At 35.8% G+C, this 18472-nt stretch overlaps 1 protein-coding gene across 4 annotated transcripts in view; it reads left to right on the top strand.

Moving 5' to 3' along the window:
• Window positions 1–18472, top strand: part of Dennd2c (DENN domain containing 2C) — a 78611-nt gene that overhangs the window by 34629 nt on the left and 25510 nt on the right. For 3 of the 4 annotated variants that reach the window (XM_015502148.2, XM_048814545.1, XM_048814546.1), the window contains 5 exons: window positions 5454–6467; window positions 7279–7415; window positions 8443–8555; window positions 9384–9551; window positions 13601–13697. In XM_015502148.2, the coding sequence (XP_015357634.2) occupies window positions 5641–6467; window positions 7279–7415; window positions 8443–8555; window positions 9384–9551; window positions 13601–13697 (1342 nt within the window). In that variant the 5' untranslated portion in view covers window positions 5454–5640. Of the gene's footprint in view, window positions 1–5453; window positions 6468–7278; window positions 7416–8442; window positions 8556–9383; window positions 9552–13598; window positions 13698–18472 lie in introns of those variants that run through there. The other variant, XM_048814547.1, reaches the window with a different exon arrangement.

The following is an 18472-nucleotide window of genomic DNA, read 5'->3' as shown; positions in this document are numbered from 1 at the left end:
ATATGTATATTTTGTGTGTGTGGGTGTGTATGTGTGTGTGTGGTGCTGGCGATTGAACCCAGGGCCTTGTGCATGTGATGCAGGCACTCTACCAACTGAGCTATATCCCAGCCCTGAAATTATGCATATTTTACACTGGTTACTGTTTATTTAATTGTGTGTGTGTGTGCGCGCTAGGAAATGAACTCAGGGTCTTGTACATGTTAGACAAGCACTAAGCTATATCCCCAGATCCTTTTTTTTTTTTTTTTAAAGAGAGACAGAGAGAAGAGAATTTTTTTTTTTAATATTTATTTTTTAGTTTTCGGCGGACACAACATCTTTGTTCGTATGTGGTGCTGAGGATCGAACCCGGGCCGCACGCATGCCATGCGAGCGCGCTACCACTTGAGCCACATCCCCAGCCCCCTTCTTCAGACTTCTGAGTATCCTCTGGCCACTTCTAAAAATATTTCTTTCTATCACTGTTTTTTAGCACTTTGTTTATGATTTGCCTTGTGGCTCTCTTTGTGGTTATCTCATTTGGGGTTTGTTGAGTCTCTTGAATCTCAAGAGTTTAGAGTTTTCATCAAATTAGAACAATTTCATGCATTATTACTTGAAATATTTAGGTTTTTAATTAACATTTATTTTTCAGTTGTAGGTGGACACAATACCTTTATTTTTTAAAATTTATTTTTATGTGGTGTTGAGGATTGAACCCAGTGCTCTCACACATGCTAGGCAAGCACTCTACCTCTGAACCACAACCCCAGCCCCAAAATATTTAGTTTTTATTCCCTCCTCTTCATTTCTGGGACTCCAGTTATATGTAAGGTAAATCACTGGATATTGTTTCAATGAGGTTTGGGGTTTTTTTTGTTGTTGTTTGTTTGTTTTTGTTTTGTTTTAGCCTTTCTGTGTTTCAGAAGGTTTTTTTTTTTTTTTAATAGTTGCTGTTGTTACTTGTTCAACTTCACTGGTCATTTCTTCTGAAATATCTAAAAAATTGATCATTCAACCCATGTAATGAATTTTTCATTTATTGTCTTTTAAAAATGACTTCCATGGGCTGGGGATGTGGCTCAAGCGGTAGCTTGCTCGCCTGGCATGCGTGCGGCACAGGTTCGATCCTCAGCACCACATACAAACAAAGATGTTGTATCCGCCGAAAACTAAAAAATAAATGTTAAAATTCTCTCTCTCTAAAAAAAAGAGAGGGCTGAACTCACCCTTAAAAAAAGACTTCCATTTTTCTCTTCACTATGCCATGCTTTCTTTTTAAATTTATGAATATATTTATAACAGCCAACTTGAAGTTCTTTTCTGCTGAGTCCCTCTTGTCTTTCATTTTTTATTGTATTTCTGTTGACTGATTTTTCTGCTGGTTTGGGTCTCATTTTCTTAGCATGTTTAGTAATTTTGATTGAATGCTGGTTTTATAAATGTTACTTTGCTGCATGTCTGAATGTTGCTCTCTTCATATAAAAATTATTGAGTTTGGATTTTGTGAGAACTTACTTATGAGTCAGCTTAATTCTTGTTAGGGTGGCTCTGAATTAGGCTTTTTCTGGTTTAGTCCTACTTGTAAGTCATAACTTCCTGGCATCTCTACTGAGTTATCTGTATGTTTGAGGTCATTGCTCTGCTGTTGAAATTTGAATATTTCCCACAACTGTGGGAACTCTGGGTATTGGTTCCCACGTAATTCTTTTCCCATCTGTTGTTTATTGTCTGGTCTTAAGTAGTAGTACCCTATGCATAGCACCTTAGTGTTTGGCCCCAGGTTTCAGGGGATCCTGTGTAAATTTCTGGAACTTTTTCTCTGTGCTAATCCTTCCTTTCTGATACTCTGCCTCGAAAATGAAAATTCTATCTCTTTCAGTCTCTCCAAACTCAAATCTCTTCATCCTCAATTCAGCAAGGTTGCTGTGTACTGTTTGGGTTCCCCTCTCAATCCTGCTTTGTGGATTTTCCAAGGAGAAAGCTAGGGTCTGTCTCATTTGTCTCCCTTCTTTCAGGGACTACAGCTCTGTGATGTTGGTTATGTAGGATAGGAAAACATTTGTTATATATATTTGTCCAGTTTTGTAGTTATTTATGTGGGGAAGTCTAGTCTAGTTTCTAGTTCAGTTATTCAGTTTTGGCCAGAAATGAGTGTCTTTCTGGTCCCTTTCATTAGTTTTCTTTTACTTGAGGTTAAAATTTACATACTGTGAAATTAACCATTTTGCTCCTTCATTTTGTAAATCAGCTTTGAGAATGTTCCAAATTCTTCTCAATTCTTATATCAGGTACTTATGTCTAATCAAATAAAGTATTTTGAAAGGTTTGGAGAGTCTTGACTTGAGTCAGTGAAATGTTCTCCAAGAGAACTTCATTTATGTGAATGGATTTAGATTGGTTACTTTTACTATACTAAAAACAGAATCCTAAATGTGATGGGTTGTTATAGATTATATTTTAAACTGGCAAACACTTGATGTATTTCTTAGTAAATACCCAGAGGAGCAATAGAAAATAAAAACAAAGGAACATGATTTAGAATCACCACCTGGGCGTGGTGGTGTACACCTATAATCCCAGCTACTTGGGAGGCTAGGCGGGAGGATCACAAATTCAAGACCTGCTGGGCAACTTAGTGAGACCCTGTCTCAAAATAAAAAATATAAAGGTCTGGGGATGTCGCTCAGTGGTAGAGTACCCCTGGGTTCAATCCCTAGGACTGTGGGGGATCACCTTCAAGCATTTTGTTTTATTATACTTTTAAAAAGCATGCTTGGGTTGGGGATGTAGCTCAGCTTTAGAATGCTTGCCTATCATGCAAACAAACAAGAAACTTGTTGCACTTGATTTTTCTTATTTATACTTCTTCTGTTCTCTTGAGGAACTGAATGACTTCTACCTGCTCTTCTGTGGAGATTATCCATTGTAGTTACCTGTGCTCTTTTTTGTGTCCTGCTTGATTTAGTAGTCTGGAGAAGTCTTTGACTCATTTTGTGCTATTAAGAAAATAAACAAAACGTTTCTTAAAAGTGTTGATTTTTGCAACCTCTGTTTCAGTTAGCACTATTGAAGCAAGGTTGAAAAAGCAATCTGCAGGGACACATGTGCATATGAATAAGTTAGCTAAATTTAGGAAGTTTTCAAATGATGAAGCTTGGGAGAGAGGTAGCACTTGAAAATTAGGCCAACACTTAGGGGTAGAAAGTCTATCAGTAGTGGCTGTCAAGACAAAAAACTGGCAGGGCCCGGGGAAGAGGTGCTAGGAAGCAAGGTGGCTCAGAACATGAGAGGTCTGAAGCAACTTTTATTTAACAAGTGGTTTTTATTTTTATTTTTTTGGTGGGACCATATCACAACTTGTGTGTGAGGACTTGTGTGTTGTATTATAAAGGGAATAAATTTAATTTGGCAAAAATTAGAACTATAAAATCAGTTATAAAGACAGATTTTCCATGTTTAAATACAGTCATAGATGTAGTTAACATGCATTAACACTTTTTTATATTTGAAATAGTTTATTCATTTTTTGAAAGTTGCAAGGCGTTAGTACATACATTAAGTGTAAGTAGGCCTTCTCTGTAATACCTACAGATGAAAGGAGTGGCTTATGCTGCTGTGCTACTCTGTTGCCACTAAAACAGTATCAGTCCATACACAGCATTTATACTTGTGTTTGAATTCCATAGATTTAGCCATTTGTTACCATCAATTTTCAAGTTAAAAAAAAAAATGTTGTATAGCCCTGACAATTTTCATGGTCCCCCCCCCCCCAGTTTGACCTGTTGACACTTACAGCATGTTGACCATGGAAAAATAAAGAAAAGGTTAACAAGGATAGGAACCTCAAGGCTTACAGGAGCCAGAGACAACAACTCCTGTCTTGTCAATAGTGAAGAAAACATGAGTCTTAAAGATACCTTGAAATCCTTAGGAATCCCCTATAAGCATTAGAAACAAGAAAAGGATTTTGGGAGTTTTAATATTCTATGGGATTTTCACATTCTATGCATTACTTTTATTAGGAGTTCTGTGGGGTTTCATATTGTTTGTTATGGTTTTCCTTGTCTGCATGAGTTTAAGGGTTTTTAAAAAAAATATTTTAGTTGTTAATAGACCTTAATTTTATTTATTTTTTGATGTGTGGTGCTGAGAATCGAACGCAGTGCCTCACACATGCTAGGCAAGCGCTCTGCCGCTGAGCCACAGCCCAGTGACTAATTTAAGGTTTTTGAGAATGATTTTCTTTGTATAGGTCATCCCCAAAGTTTATTTGCTGGCAAGGCTGGTTTTCCTACCAACTGTGGGAATGGTTTAAGTGAAAGTTGATTGAGGTCCTGAAGAGCAGCTGTTGTGCCAAGAATAAAATTGTGTGTGTGTGTGTGTGTGTTGTGTTTGTATCAGTTTTGGTCAGCTGGACCGACAGAGCTGGGGGAAGATATTTTCCTGCCTGTTAATCAAGGCCACACAGACAGAGCTCAAGGAAGGATGACTCCTACCTCAGGAAGTTTTGAGTCAATTGCTATATATAACTAGCATACAGTAGAATTTGAGAGCAGGTCTTTGTGCAGTTGGTAGGAAAAGTTTTCTGCCAAGTTTTACATTTGAGGAAACAGTTTATGGGCCTGACTGAGTGAAACCTCTTTACAGAAGGAAGGAACATGACAGTGACTGTAAGTATTTTTGCTGATTTCATTCAAGGGTGTGGTGGCAGAGGTGGGAAGTTCAGTCAGTGACAAAATAGGTTATTATATTTTAAAACAATGATAGTTCGTGGCACCTTGGATTCTCTTTCGCATTGTCTGTATGGAATCCTGTGCTGCTAATAGTAAAGTTGAAATAAGCATATATGATTGACTGATATTATCTATCAACGTAAGGAAGTAAGAGTAAATTAATTATTTGGTGTGTTTATAAACTAATTGGCTCTTGCTTTGGATGTATACATAAACTTTTTTGTTCCTTGATGTATCTTTGTATATGTGTCCTTTTTATAATAGTCCAGTTGTCCTTGTTTCATTAAGAGAGGGTTCATAATGAATTGACTTATTGTAAAATAATATTGCATACCTCTGTGTAACCTCTTTTTTTTATATCTTCATTTATTTTTATGAGGATCGAACCCAGTGCCTCACACATGCGAGGCAAGCGCTCTACCACTGAGCTACAACCCCAACCCTGTGTGTGTGTGTGTGTGTGTGTGTAATCTCTTATAAAACCTCATTTTGTTTAATTTCAGGAAATTAAATATGCCTGATTATAAAAACTGACAACTTGAGAAATACCACAAGTAATGCTTTCTCAGTATTAGGTCACCATATCTGGAATACCTTTATGAAGTTGAATTATAAGCACATTTTACATTTGTTATGTAAATGAATTATTTAGTGATAAGGTGGGCAATGTTTTAGTGGGATTTAAATCAGGAAATTATAAAACTGTGTTAACATATTCTTGTCTCATTTTAATAGGAATATTCAAGATAGAATTGTAGCCATTTTCAATGAAGATCAGTGATCAAAATTGTTCTTTTTAAAGAGACGTTTTCAAGTGCAACATGAAAGAAAAACATTGGAATCACTTTGACTTTGACAGTATAAGGAATATAGTATTTCATGGTTATTTGTAATGGAAGCTTTGTAAGATTCGTCACTTGTCATGCACCCAACTGGGAACATGGATGTTGGTTTTTCTCGTTCCGCTGTTCAGACACTGTCAAGAAGCCACTGCAAAAACATAAAACAAAAAATTTCTCAGTGGGAAGGAAGGACTAATGGTATATCTAATCCAGCCAAGTGGCGTCCTAAAGACTTTGGAGTGAGATATAATAATTGTCACCAACAGATTCTTCCTAAGAAAAATTGTGTTCCTGAAGGTCAAAGCAAAAAGTTGGGTCTAACCAACTTTCAAAATGTAGGTTTAGATATGAATGAAAATGCCAAAAGCCACCATCAAAATGAGGATGAAAGTGAGAATCAGGAATATGATGACACACGCTGCTTTAAAAATGAATTGGAATCCAACTGGGTATGTTCTAGGGTCAAACAGATTGAAAACTGGAAAGAACTTGTTTTGGATCCAGAGACTTCATTACCTCCAGGAAATTTCTATACCTCACAGATATTGTGGAAAAAAATAGAAGCAATTCCCCCAGATAAAGTCTTAAATTTGACTTTAGAACATTGTGACTCTTCAGAAAAAGAATTGAATTTCAGAGTTTTGGATAGTTCATATGGAATAACCAAGAGCTTAGAAAATATTTACTCTGAACCTGAGGGGCAAGAGTGTGGACCTTCTATAAATCCTTTGCCAAAACCTCGTAGGACATTCAGATATTTATCTGAATCTGGTGTTATGCCATGTAAAGAAAGAAACTGTGACAAAAAATACTGTGAAAATAATTCTTGTGCAGAATCTTCTTTGGCTTCTTCTCAGGAACCTGAACCAAAGAAATATGGTGGAAAAATCAGAGGTAGATCTAAAAGGTATGTATTTAGCCTATAGATAATGATTTGTAAATATTTTCCTTACAGAATTATTGAGCTTTTTCCCCATTTTAAACCAATTTCCATTTTCCAGCTTAGGTTATGTCACTGATTTCAGTGTACCAATATTGATTAACATGAAAGGAAAATAAGAAGGCAAAGTAGAAGGATAGGTAATATCTAAGACAATCTGCTGACATAAGAGCATCAGAAAACCTTCCAATTTGTATCTTTAAGAATTTGTAGGGTGGCATATGCCTGTAATCCCAGCTACTCAGGAGGCTGAGACAGGAGGATCACATAGTTAGAAGCCAGCCTGGACAATTTAGCAAGACCCTGTCCCACAATAAAATTAAAAAGCACCAAGGGTGTAGCTCAGTTGTACAGCATTTGTCTAGCATGTGTGAGGCCCTGTAGGGGGATAGTAGGTAGAACTCAGTGGTACTGAGTGCTTGATTTAATTCCTAGTACACCAAAAAGAAAAAAAAGGAAAGCAAAAGAATTGTAGGAAAGCAAGTATGTTTTTGTACTTCATTTAGGGCATGCTGGCCTTAGCCCCACTTTTAATTAGGGAGTGAACTTAATAAGAGAACCTAAAAGAGAACATGAATATGATTGGTTAAATCCTCCAATTTTCTCATGTGCAGAGGGCACCAGGCTAGTTTATTATTCTTAGATCTCTGATAAAAACACCTTTGTAATTTTGCACACAAGTCCTTTACTTACCAATTTCTGTCTACCCATACCAATTTAAAGAAGATAAGAGTTTTGAAAGATATGACTTTAAATAAAATGTATCTCCTTCCTTAAGGAAATCCTTTGAATTTGAGGATATTCAGCACTTTCGAAATCGGAACTCACAGAAGATCCATGAAGAACTTGGAAGAAATTCTGGTTCAGCACTTTATTACACGCAGTCTGAGGATAATATCTATGAGGATATCTTATGTAGGTGTCCACAGCTTTGCAATTAAATTTATTTTTTTTAATTTTTATTGTTGGTTGTTCAAAACATTACATAGTTCTTGACATATCATATTTCACACTTTGATTCAAGTGGGTTATGAACTCCCATTTTTACCCCGTATACAGATTGCAGAATCACATCGGTTACACATCCACTGATTTACATATTGCCATACTAGTGTCTGTTGTATTCTGCTGCCTTTCCTATCCTCTACTATCCCCCCTTCCCTCCTCTCCCCTCCCCTCTTCTCTCTCTACCCCATCTACTGTAATTCATTTCTCCCCCTTGTTTTTTTTTTCCCTTTCCCCTCACTTCCTCTTTTATGTAATTTTGTATAACCCTGAGGGTCTCCTTCCATTTCCATGCAATTTCCCTTCTCTCTCCCTTTCCCTCCCACCTCTCATCCCTGTTTAATGTTAATCTTCTTCTCATGCTCTTCGTCCCTACTCTGTTCTTAGTTACTCTCCTTATAACAAAGAAGACATTTGGCATTTGTTTTTTAGGGATTGGCTAGCTTCACTTAGCATAATCTGCTCTAATGCCATCCATTTCCCTGCAAATTCTATGATTTTGTCATTTTTTAATGCAGAGTAATACTCCATTGTGCATAAGTGCCACATTTTTTTTATCCATTCGTCTATTGCAATTAAATTTAATAAGCATGTATTTGGTGATGTCCTTAACTGTAGGATGGTATTTTCTTTTATAATCAAACATATCTCCTTCTAGGTTTGTCTTTGTAATATGGAGCCTTTAGTGTATAAATTGTTTTATTCTTGAATGATTTTTATATCTAGTGTAATAGACTGCTCAGTTCAGAAGTAATGTTTACAGTATAATATTTTGAGAAGTTGTTTAGATTGGTTGAACACCCAAGGGGTTTATAAACTAAAGGGCCATTGATCTTGAGACTGTATCCCTTTTATTTTTATTTCTTTTGCTAGCTGCAGTCCCTTTGTTTCCACTTAATTATGTTCCTCTAAGCAATTTTTTTCGTTATTTTTCAAGATCCCACCAAAGAAAACCCATATGAAGATATACCAGTGCAGCCTTTACCCATGTGGAGATCGCCTTCAGCATGGAAGCTACCACCCCCTAAAAGTGCTTTCAGAGCACCCAAGGTACAACCAGAGAATCACAGAAAACATTAGACTCTCACTTAGAATTTCTACAGAAAAGTTAAAATGGTTTATTTGAGGTCAAAACTAAGAGACACTGACAGGTTTTGTTGGTGATGGTGGTATTTTTTTTTTTTTTTTGAAGTATACAGGTTTATTTTTTTTCCTTTGCCTTCTTGGTTTGGTTGTTATTATGTTAGCACTTCTTAAAAAAAAATGAATATGCCATTGTGGTGTTGCATACCTGTATTCCCAGCTACTCAGGAGGCTGAGGCAGGAGGATTCCAAGTTTTAGGCCAGCCTCAGCAATTTAGCGAGACCCTGTCTCAAAATAAAAAATTAACAACAACTAGGGATATAGCTCAGGAGTTGAACACCTCTGGGTTCAATCCCTAGTATTAAAGGAAAAAACAAACAAACAACAACAACAACAAAAACCCAAAAAGCAAAACCCAACAAGAATATGAGTGCCTTTAGATGGGCCACAAACTTCTCAGCTCACTATTGTTCCTACAGCTCCCTATTAGTCTCACATCGGCCTGTGTCGTAAATTAACTGTGTGATGCCTGAAAGCATTTGAGACCCATGACTTGAGTTAGTGAAAACTAAGAGCTTTGTTCTCTGGGTTTTTGATTACAATGGAATAGGAAAAATGTCGGATTAGAAACCCCAGGAGCCATTTTGCCGTAATGCAGAAGAAATTATGTTGTCCTCATTTTAAAGGAAAGATAAATATGTTTTTGGGATAGCTTTGCCTTTGCATGAAAAACACAGGCATTACCTAGATGATCTTTATCTTTATCTTTACCAGTACATCTTCTCCTTTTTTAGCTTCCTCCCAAACCACAGTTCCTTCGGAAGACTATGGAACTGAAAACCTCCCAAGCTTATTTACGATCAAAGCTCACAAAGGATACCACTTTGCCTGTCACTTTAACTGAATGGAAACTTTTCCGAGCTGGAGAAGTTGCTAACAGGAAAAGGAGAAATCTTCCAAGGGTGAGCACTCCAGTATTTCCATTCTTCATATCTCACTTTGACATTTCCATAAATGAAAATAAACAAGTTATAAACTTTTTTGCTCATGCAAGAAAAGTACGTGAGTGGCTTTTACCAGGGTTTCCCTATGGATTTGGAAAACCCAAATTACATGGAGCGCTTTCTTCAGTTGCTTTAGCTCTAGTTAAAGCTGCCTGTTTCAGGAAAGCACCAGACTCTCATACAAAAGGACATTCTATCAAGCTGGTTTCAGTGTTGTTCTCACTCATATGCAAAGTAAGTTCAGTTTTGTGCCTGAATTTACAAATTTTTGAGTAATGATGAAGATATGCCTTTCATTTGGGACAAAAATTTCCATTCATAGGAGAAAAAAAATGAATGGTTACCTGGGACTGAAAAGTATCAGCAGCCATACTGACTGAAATGACTTACTTCTTTAAAGGAGAAAAGGCAAATGAAATTGAGGTTACTTGTAGACATATTTTCTTTTAGGAGAGACACATAAGAGATTACAGGAATATATTTTTAAATTCTCTGTGTTACTTCATTCATTCATTCAAGGTGTTTTCAAGATTGACAAAATTCTATGCAGAAAATATTCAGTAATGAAGAATCAGATCTTTTAAATATTATTCCTTTCCTTAATCCAGTCTGAATTAGCTGCGTGTATTCATTTAGCACACAATTTTTGTACCTGATTTTAAACAAAAGTCACAGCTGTTTTTTGGCTTAGTGACTCAGATTGGTTCCTTGGGAAATATTCTGTTCCACAATTACTTTAATTCTTCTGATCTGTTTCCTGCCTTTCCTCTTTAAAAATCAGAAGTTTAAAGAACTGCCAGAAGTCCTGCAGTAGCTCTCTCCCCTGGTAGATCATGCTGGAACAACAAAGCAGCCTCCCGCATGGCCCAGAAACAACAGATCATGGTTCATAAGGGGAAATATACAAACACCTAAGGGACTGTAGTTATGATTCCTAAATCTTGGTAGTAATTGTGTAGTATAGAGTTAAATGACACCACAGGAGATTTTACATTGTTTTCAATTTCATTCCTCAGCTTTTTATGTACTATTAATCTCAAATACTCAAAGCCTATTCTCTGTCTGATGATGGGTGATAGGATCCAGCTCTTCCTTCACTAGAATTTCCTGAGGTTTTTGGGAAATAAGAAGAGAGAAAATGGTGATGAATTCTTGACTATCATGCCAAAACAGACTATTTGTATTCTACCTGTGGCCTGCCTTGGATTAAATCCTTTCAGGATGTCACACAGGCAGTTTGTTTGGGGAATATCTTCAGGAACAACATTCCATAAGAAAAGCAGTTTTCATTTATTTCCCCTCTGATGACTCCCGCTGTCCCTGGAAAGGAAACTGCTTTTACAGTTTGAAAATCACTGATCTAGTCCATATGCCTTTTCCCCACCCTTCCTTTCTTTCCCTGCTGTGGGAGTCTTTGTGGGACTGTTTGTTAGATATTGTTTGTATTAAGTGTGTATAGATTCTGTCATTTCTTAGAATATTCTTCAGTATTTCCTCCAACCGGAAGGTAAATATAGGTGCCTGTCCCTATCTCATAACCAAAATTTAATTTTTGTTACTGTACCTCATATTTCTAGACACTAGCTTCCTTTCCTTTGTAATATTTGAGTATACTTTAGATTACACTTTTCACATGCACACTAATAATTATGTAATTTTTGGTTTCTATGTCCCCAAAATATGTTTACTCCCATATATCTTTACTGAAGCCTGTAATGATATCTTTTTATTTTGGCTTCTCTTATTTTTTTATAATGGTATTATTTAAAAACAGGCAATTTTTTACTTGAATGGCAACAATAAAAATCTTAAGAGAAGCAACTCACCCAGAAATGTGGGAATAATCTGCACATTGGAAGCATATGTTTCTCATATGTTTTTTTTTCTTGCACTGGTCTGATTCATTGCTTTTTAATTGCCAGAACTGCTGGAAAAACAAAGACAAAAGAGAAAATAGAGCATTTTTCTCCAGCAACTTTGTGACTATTATATAATGTCCTTAACAATTATAATTCTGGGCATTAAATATGTTCAATCAGGATTAATATTTAGACATTTAGAATCTAACCAGTTTGGAAACTAATCAGTTCCTCAGTTTAAGTGTCTGTTGATCATCTTTTATTCTTTTTTTTTTTAATCCAAATCTCTCTACCTCTCCCTCTCTCTTACACACACACACACACACACGCACACGCACACGCACACTCTCACACCCTTTTCCAGCAGCAAAGGAGTTATTATTAGGCTGGTGATGTAGCTTAGTGATAGACCACATACCTAGCTTGCACAGGCCCTTGGTTCAATCTCTAGCACCACACACACACACACACACACACACACACACAAAAGAATTCTTGGGGTCTGGGGTTGTGGCTCAGTGGTAGAGCACTTGCCTAGCATGTGTGAGGCACTGGGTTCGATTCTCAGCACCACATATAAACAAACAAATAAATAAAGGTCCATCAAAAACTAATAAAAGTATTTAAAAAAAAAAGAATTCTTGGGCTGGGGCTGCAGCTCAGTGGCAGAACACTGGCCTAACACATGTGAGGTACTCGGTTAGCACCACATAAAAAAATAGATAAAATAATGGCAACTATCAAGAATACAAACAACAATAGGTGTTGGCAAGAATGTGGGGGGAAAGGCACATTCATACATTGCTAGTGGGACTGCAAATTGGTGCAACCAATCTGGAAAGCAGTATGGAGATTCCTTAGAAAACTTGGAATGGAACCATCATTTGACCCAGGTATCCCACTCCTCAGTCTATACCCAAAGGACTTAAATCAACATACTACAGTGACGTAGCCACATCAATGTTTATAGCAGCTCAATTCACAATAACTAAACTGTGGAAGCAACCTCTATGCCCTTCAATAAATGAGTGGATAAAGAAATTGTGGTATATATACACAATGGAATATTACTCAGCATTAAAAGAAAATAAAATTATGGCATTTGCAGATAAATGGATGGAGTTGGAGAATATCATGCTAAGCAAAGTAAGCCAATCCCAAAAAACCAGAAGGCGAATGTTCTCTCTGAAAAGTAGATGCTGATCCATAAAGTGGGGAGGGGGCATGGTAAAAATGGAGGAACTTTGACTGGGCAAAGGGGAAGGAGGAGAGTGGAGGGTGCATGGGGCAGGAAAGATGTTGGAATGAGATGGACATCATTACCCTAGGTACATGTATGACTGCACATACTGTGTGACACTATATAGTATACAACCAGAGAAATGAAAAGTTGTACTGCACTTGTGTACAATGAATCAAAGTGCATTCTGCTGTCATATATACCTAATTGAAGTAAATAAATTAATATAAATAAATAAATAAATAAAGGCATGCTGTCCATCTACAACTTTTAAAAAGCTTACTAATGCATATGAAATAGTTATATAACAGTTTAAAAACATGTGAATTGGACTTGCTTGAGATGTATATTAATGAATGATGGGGGGAAGTTTTTATTCGAACACATATTTGAGAGTCTCCCGATTTTTATGACACAATTCCAAAATAAATTGTGATGTTAGTACTCCCAGTAGCAAAGAGTACCTTTGACAGAAGCTCTCTAGGTTTGATTTCAAGTAATATTCCTTAAGAGGACTGAGCTGGGCTCATCTGGAAAGGAGATAACCTTTCCCTTACTTTGATATATGGACTTGGTATTAGAACAGTGTATCATCTAATTGAAGATCATTTTTTAGATTCAAAATTGGAAAATATGAAGAGGGTTTTTATTTATAAAATGGATCTTTCTCTAAATGAGAATCACTAATTATTAATATGTATACCTCACAAGTGTTAGGTTTTTTTAATACTTTTTAGTTATAGATGAACCCAATACCTTTATTGATTGATTGATTGATTGATTTTATTTGGTGTTGAGGATTGAACCCAGTGCCTCTCACAAACCAGACAAGCGCTCTACCACTGAGCCTTAACCCCCCAAGATGTTAGTTTTAACTTGTGTTTTTCTAATCTTTTTTTTTTCCTTAGCTTGTATTGAAAATAGAAGACATTTTTGAATCTAAGAGAGGGAAGAAGAAGGTAAAGTTACATCCTTACAATGCAAAGGATGTACCTCCCTCAAAAGGTAAGAATTATTTATATTTGTTTCAGCTGTCCATAGCTGTCAATGTAAGAAGGAAGAATCATTGTATGACTTAATATTTGATGTGTATCATGATTTTTGATTTACTTTCCTTTATATACAATTTAATTATAAACTTCTTTAGAATGAGGATTTTTTTTAAAAAATCCCTTTTATTTAATTCTGCACCAAGTAATAAGTATTGGGTGAATAAGTAAATGAAAAAAATCATAAAACAATGTGATTAACTTTCATAGGCAATTTGAAATAATTATTTTGTAGACCTTTGATTTATAGTTATTTATCAATATAGAACAAGTAGAGAAATGAAAACATTATGTACATATAGATTGAAGGTATGTGGTACTCAGTTTGTAGTCTTTGCATAAATTCAGTAGTTTTTTCCAACAGAAGCCTAAGTAACACTTATATTGCTTTCATTAAAAAGCTTTGAACATCTATGATGAGTTATTAGAATTTTCATAAAAACTCATATGAGGGCTAAGTAGTGGTAGAGCACTTGCCTAGCATGTACAGGTCTTGGGTTTTATCCCTAGCACCACAATAAAGAAAAATTCATGTGAGTTTCTTAACTTGGTTGCCTGGCAAGAAATATGTAGAATTTAGTAATTTTGTTTATAATATTCATAAGTGAGAAATAGCAGCCAAGTCACACCAGAGGAGAATGTTGATTATTTTTGTAGGCATTTAAAAATAGAAATTTAAAAATTGTTCTTAAAAAACTATTCTACATTCCAACAACTAATTCTCTGGAGATAAAATCCTCTGTGTTACAACTGAAGACTCTATTCTTACTCTGTAATGATTAGGTTCAATCCCAGCACATTAAGAAAAAATATCCCAGCACATAAAACAACAGCAACAACAACAAAATCAGCTGGTTACCATTTTTAGTGTGAGTTTTCATATTTTCAGCAGCATTTATTAAAACATTTTTGAGTCCTCTTTGGAGAAGAAATACTTTTGGTTGCTTTTTAATAATAGTTACCATTTATGGGATGAGGTAATGGTTTATTTACAGACTTTACCCTCTTTTGTAACATTAGGACTAGGAGTTGGGGATGATCCATCCAAATGTACAGAGAAGCAGAGCCAGAAGAGGAAGCATAGATTTAAGTCAAGAACTATGGCTCTACAAACTCTGATCCTCTTTTCTTACCAAACTTAGTTACTCTCAGTTTTTGTTATAAACCTTGATTTTTAGCAGTTCAATAACTACCTCTTCTCCATGTATTTCATTATTCTCAATAAGAATATTATCAACAGTTTTTTATTTAATTCAGAACTAGATACACAAAATGGAAACTCTTGCCAGATATTATTTTGAATCCCTTCCCATGTGTTATTAGTTTTCTGACCCTGTGTCATACATATTTTTGTTTAATGGATAAAGAAAGAAATTATAAATTATGCAAAATATCAAGATCCTAGGGGCCAACCCAAGTGTTTGTAAAACATTATCATTTTCCTTTATTTTATATGTGTGTTTTATCCCTTGTGGATGAGAAGTTTAGTAAATTTACTCTAAGACAAGTTTTGTTTTGAGATCTGGATCTTGTTTTGTTGCCCAGGTTGACCTCAAACTTCTGGGCTCAAGCCATCTTCCTATCTCAGCCTCCCAAGTAACTGGGACTACAAATGTGTGCCACCACACCTAGCTTAAGAAAAATTTGAAGAGTCAAATCCTTAAAAAAACAAAACAAAACAAAAAACCCCAAAAACTATTTCATTGTTGAAAAGAAGAAAAAAATTATTCAACCGCCTGAATTTCCAAATTCTAGCACCAAAAAATAAAAAGGAGCAGTCCCTACATTATAATTCTTCCCTAAAAGGTTGTTTTGCCTTTGTGCAGCTCAACAAAAAAGGGCATTTACCCAGAATCTGTGACTAACTCCAGTTTCTTCAGGGGATTGGAGGAGTTTTTCTCATGCCTGAGGATCTCCTGGCTCCAAGGTCACAGTTCTCAAATTTTCATTTTCCTCCTTAATCTTTTGTCTGCATATGAACAATGTCTATAGAACTGGCTAATTATATATGCCAACTCTGTCAGTACAAGCTATGGTTTACTCAATACATTCCAACCTAAACATTTCTTTTTTTTTTTTTTTTTTTTAAAGAAAGAGTGGGGGAGAGAGAGAGAGAGAGAATTTTTTAATATTTATTTTTTTAGTTCTCGGCGGACACAACATCTTTGTTTGTATGTGGTGCTGAGGATCGAACCCGGGCCGCACGCATGCCAGGCGAGCGCGCTACCGCTTGAGCCACATCCCCAGCCCCCTAAACATTTCTTAACATTCAATTTTCTAGTGTTACAAAATGACTTATTGTCCTTCTTCAATTCTGTCATTGTAATTTTGTTTGTTGAAGTCACAGATAAAAAGTGACAATCTGGTACTTTTTGATCCCTATAAATTTCCCTTTCGGTTCATAATCCCCTTAACCTTCACTCACTGTTTTGAAATGATGTCAGCAAAGCCCATAGACATCAGTATATTAGACCCACTTAAATGATCTTTTGTAAGATCTTTTTCCAGCTATGTTGCCTTTTCTTCCTTTCCTCTTTTCTTTCTTTTGAGAAGCTTTATAAGTTCCTAAGAGGTACCTGGTGCTAAGGATACAAATGTCTTTTCTACACAAATAGTCTTATAGTGTTCTGACTTTATATGCCTTTCTTAAAAAAAAAAAAAATTAGTATATTCCAGAGATCTTTCAGCATCTACACAGAGATCATCATAGTTGTACTGTATTTTCCTATATAGGTATAAAATAATTTTATTGGGGCTGGGGATATAACTCAGTGAGACCCTCAGTTTGATATCCAGTACCATGAAAACAAGAAAAAATATTTATTTAACCTGTATATATTTTGGTTGTTCCTAACATTTTAATTAATATAAATACTTAATATGAGTGTGTTTTCAAACACTGTTTGCAACGTGCATCCTTTTGCTTATATTTTTGTATATTTGTAAGAATATATCTTAAAATAAATTCCTGGACTAGGAATGTGTAGCAGTGGTTAAGTGCCCCTGGTTCAATCCCTGGTAAGTAGTGGACTTACTTGTTCAAAGAAAATATGGATCTAAAATTTCTATAGCTGCTGCCATATTGTCACACAAACAGATTGTAACAGCTTCTATTTTTGTGAATAGCATTTGAATATGCCTCTTTTCCCATAATCTTCACCAATACTGATTAAGTTGTTTAAGATTTCATTTTTTTTGTTGTTGTTAATAAGATGTTTGAAGTTTTGTGTTTTATTTATCATTTTAATTTACTTTCTTCATTTCAAATTTGGGCAGTTTTCTTGTTTCTCAATTGTTTATAAATCTTCTACAAATTATCCATTCTTATCCTGTATTTTTCTTCTCAATTTGTAACAACTTGGCTTTATATCTGCAATGTTGATAAATATTTTTCCAGTTTATTATTCTTTTTTTAGTATACTAATGGGTTTTTGATTAGATAGAAATGTTACAATTGTATATACTCAAACTTGCATATATTTTCATCTTTGATTCCTAAGCATTGTTTTTCCTGATACATTTAAAGGTTTTCCTTTTCTTTGCATTTTTCTTATTTTGCTTTAGCTTTTTACACCTAATCTAGAATTTTGTTTATTCCCCCTGCCCCACCTCTTTGCAAGTTTTGGGATCAAACCCAGGACCTCACATACACTAAGCAAGTGCTTTATCACTGAGCTACATGCCCATCCCTTTTAAACTTTTTTCCCCTCCTCCCTTTGATAAATTGTCTGTGTGCCCTGAATTATGGTACAAAACACTGCCTTGTTGGCTGAGGATGTAGCTCAGTGGTAGAACACGTGCTTAGCATGTGTGAAGTCTTGCATTCAATCTCAGCACCAAGAGAGGAAAAAAAAATAACAGAAAACAAAAAACAAAAGCTGGGCTCAGTGGCCTACACCTATAATCCCAGTGTCTCAGGAACCTGAGGCAGGAGGATCTCAAATTCCAAGCCAGCCTCAGCAATTTAACAAGGCCCTAAGCAACTTAGGGAGACCCTGTCTCAAAAATTAACAAAAAACAAAACAAACAAACAAAAAAAACCCAACCAACACTTCTTGTGAAAGCAACATAGCTCCTTATCCTCAAGATACATAAAATATGATTGGGAAAAATAAGAACAGTTCAAAGCAGCTCGAGGACCATAAGAATTCAGAGAAGGGAAAATCTGTATGGGCTAGAGGTTGTTGAGGCTTCATAAAAGAGGTAGACTGTTACTTCTTAAACTTGGTAATCTCTCTCTCAAAACTCCCCCACGTTTTTTGTTATTCTAAATTCATAATTGATTAGTATTGAGATTTTTGTTTAGACAGCTCAGTATTGTTCTCCCTTTGATACTTTATTTGGAATATACAAATAAAGAGTTGAATGTAAAATTAGAATCCACTCTGAACTAAACTTATTAAAACTAGTCAGAAAGGCCAGGTGAGGTAACAAAAACCTGTAATCCCAGCAACTCAGGAGGCTGAGGCAGGAGGATCACAAGTTTGAGGCCAGCCCCAGCAACTTAGCAAGGCCCTAAACAACTTAGTGAAACCCTGTCTCAAAATAAAAAATAAAAGAGCGGAGGATGGATCTCAGTGATAAAGCACATCTAGGTTTAATCCCTACCACCAAAAAAGTACCGCAACAAAACTAATCGGAAAGGTGGTCAATGCCCAGAATTAGAGATAGGAGGGGAACAGAGGAGTGAAACAAAGGGAAGATGTAATACAGCAGTTTCTTCTCTGAGCC

This window comes from Marmota marmota, unplaced genomic scaffold (assembly GCF_001458135.2).
Source record: "Marmota marmota marmota unplaced genomic scaffold, marMar, whole genome shotgun sequence".
In the NCBI taxonomy this organism is placed as follows: domain Eukaryota; kingdom Metazoa; phylum Chordata; class Mammalia; order Rodentia; family Sciuridae; genus Marmota; species Marmota marmota.
Note: the sequence above shows the minus strand (reverse complement) of the source record. Positions and strands in the feature narration are given on the sequence as shown.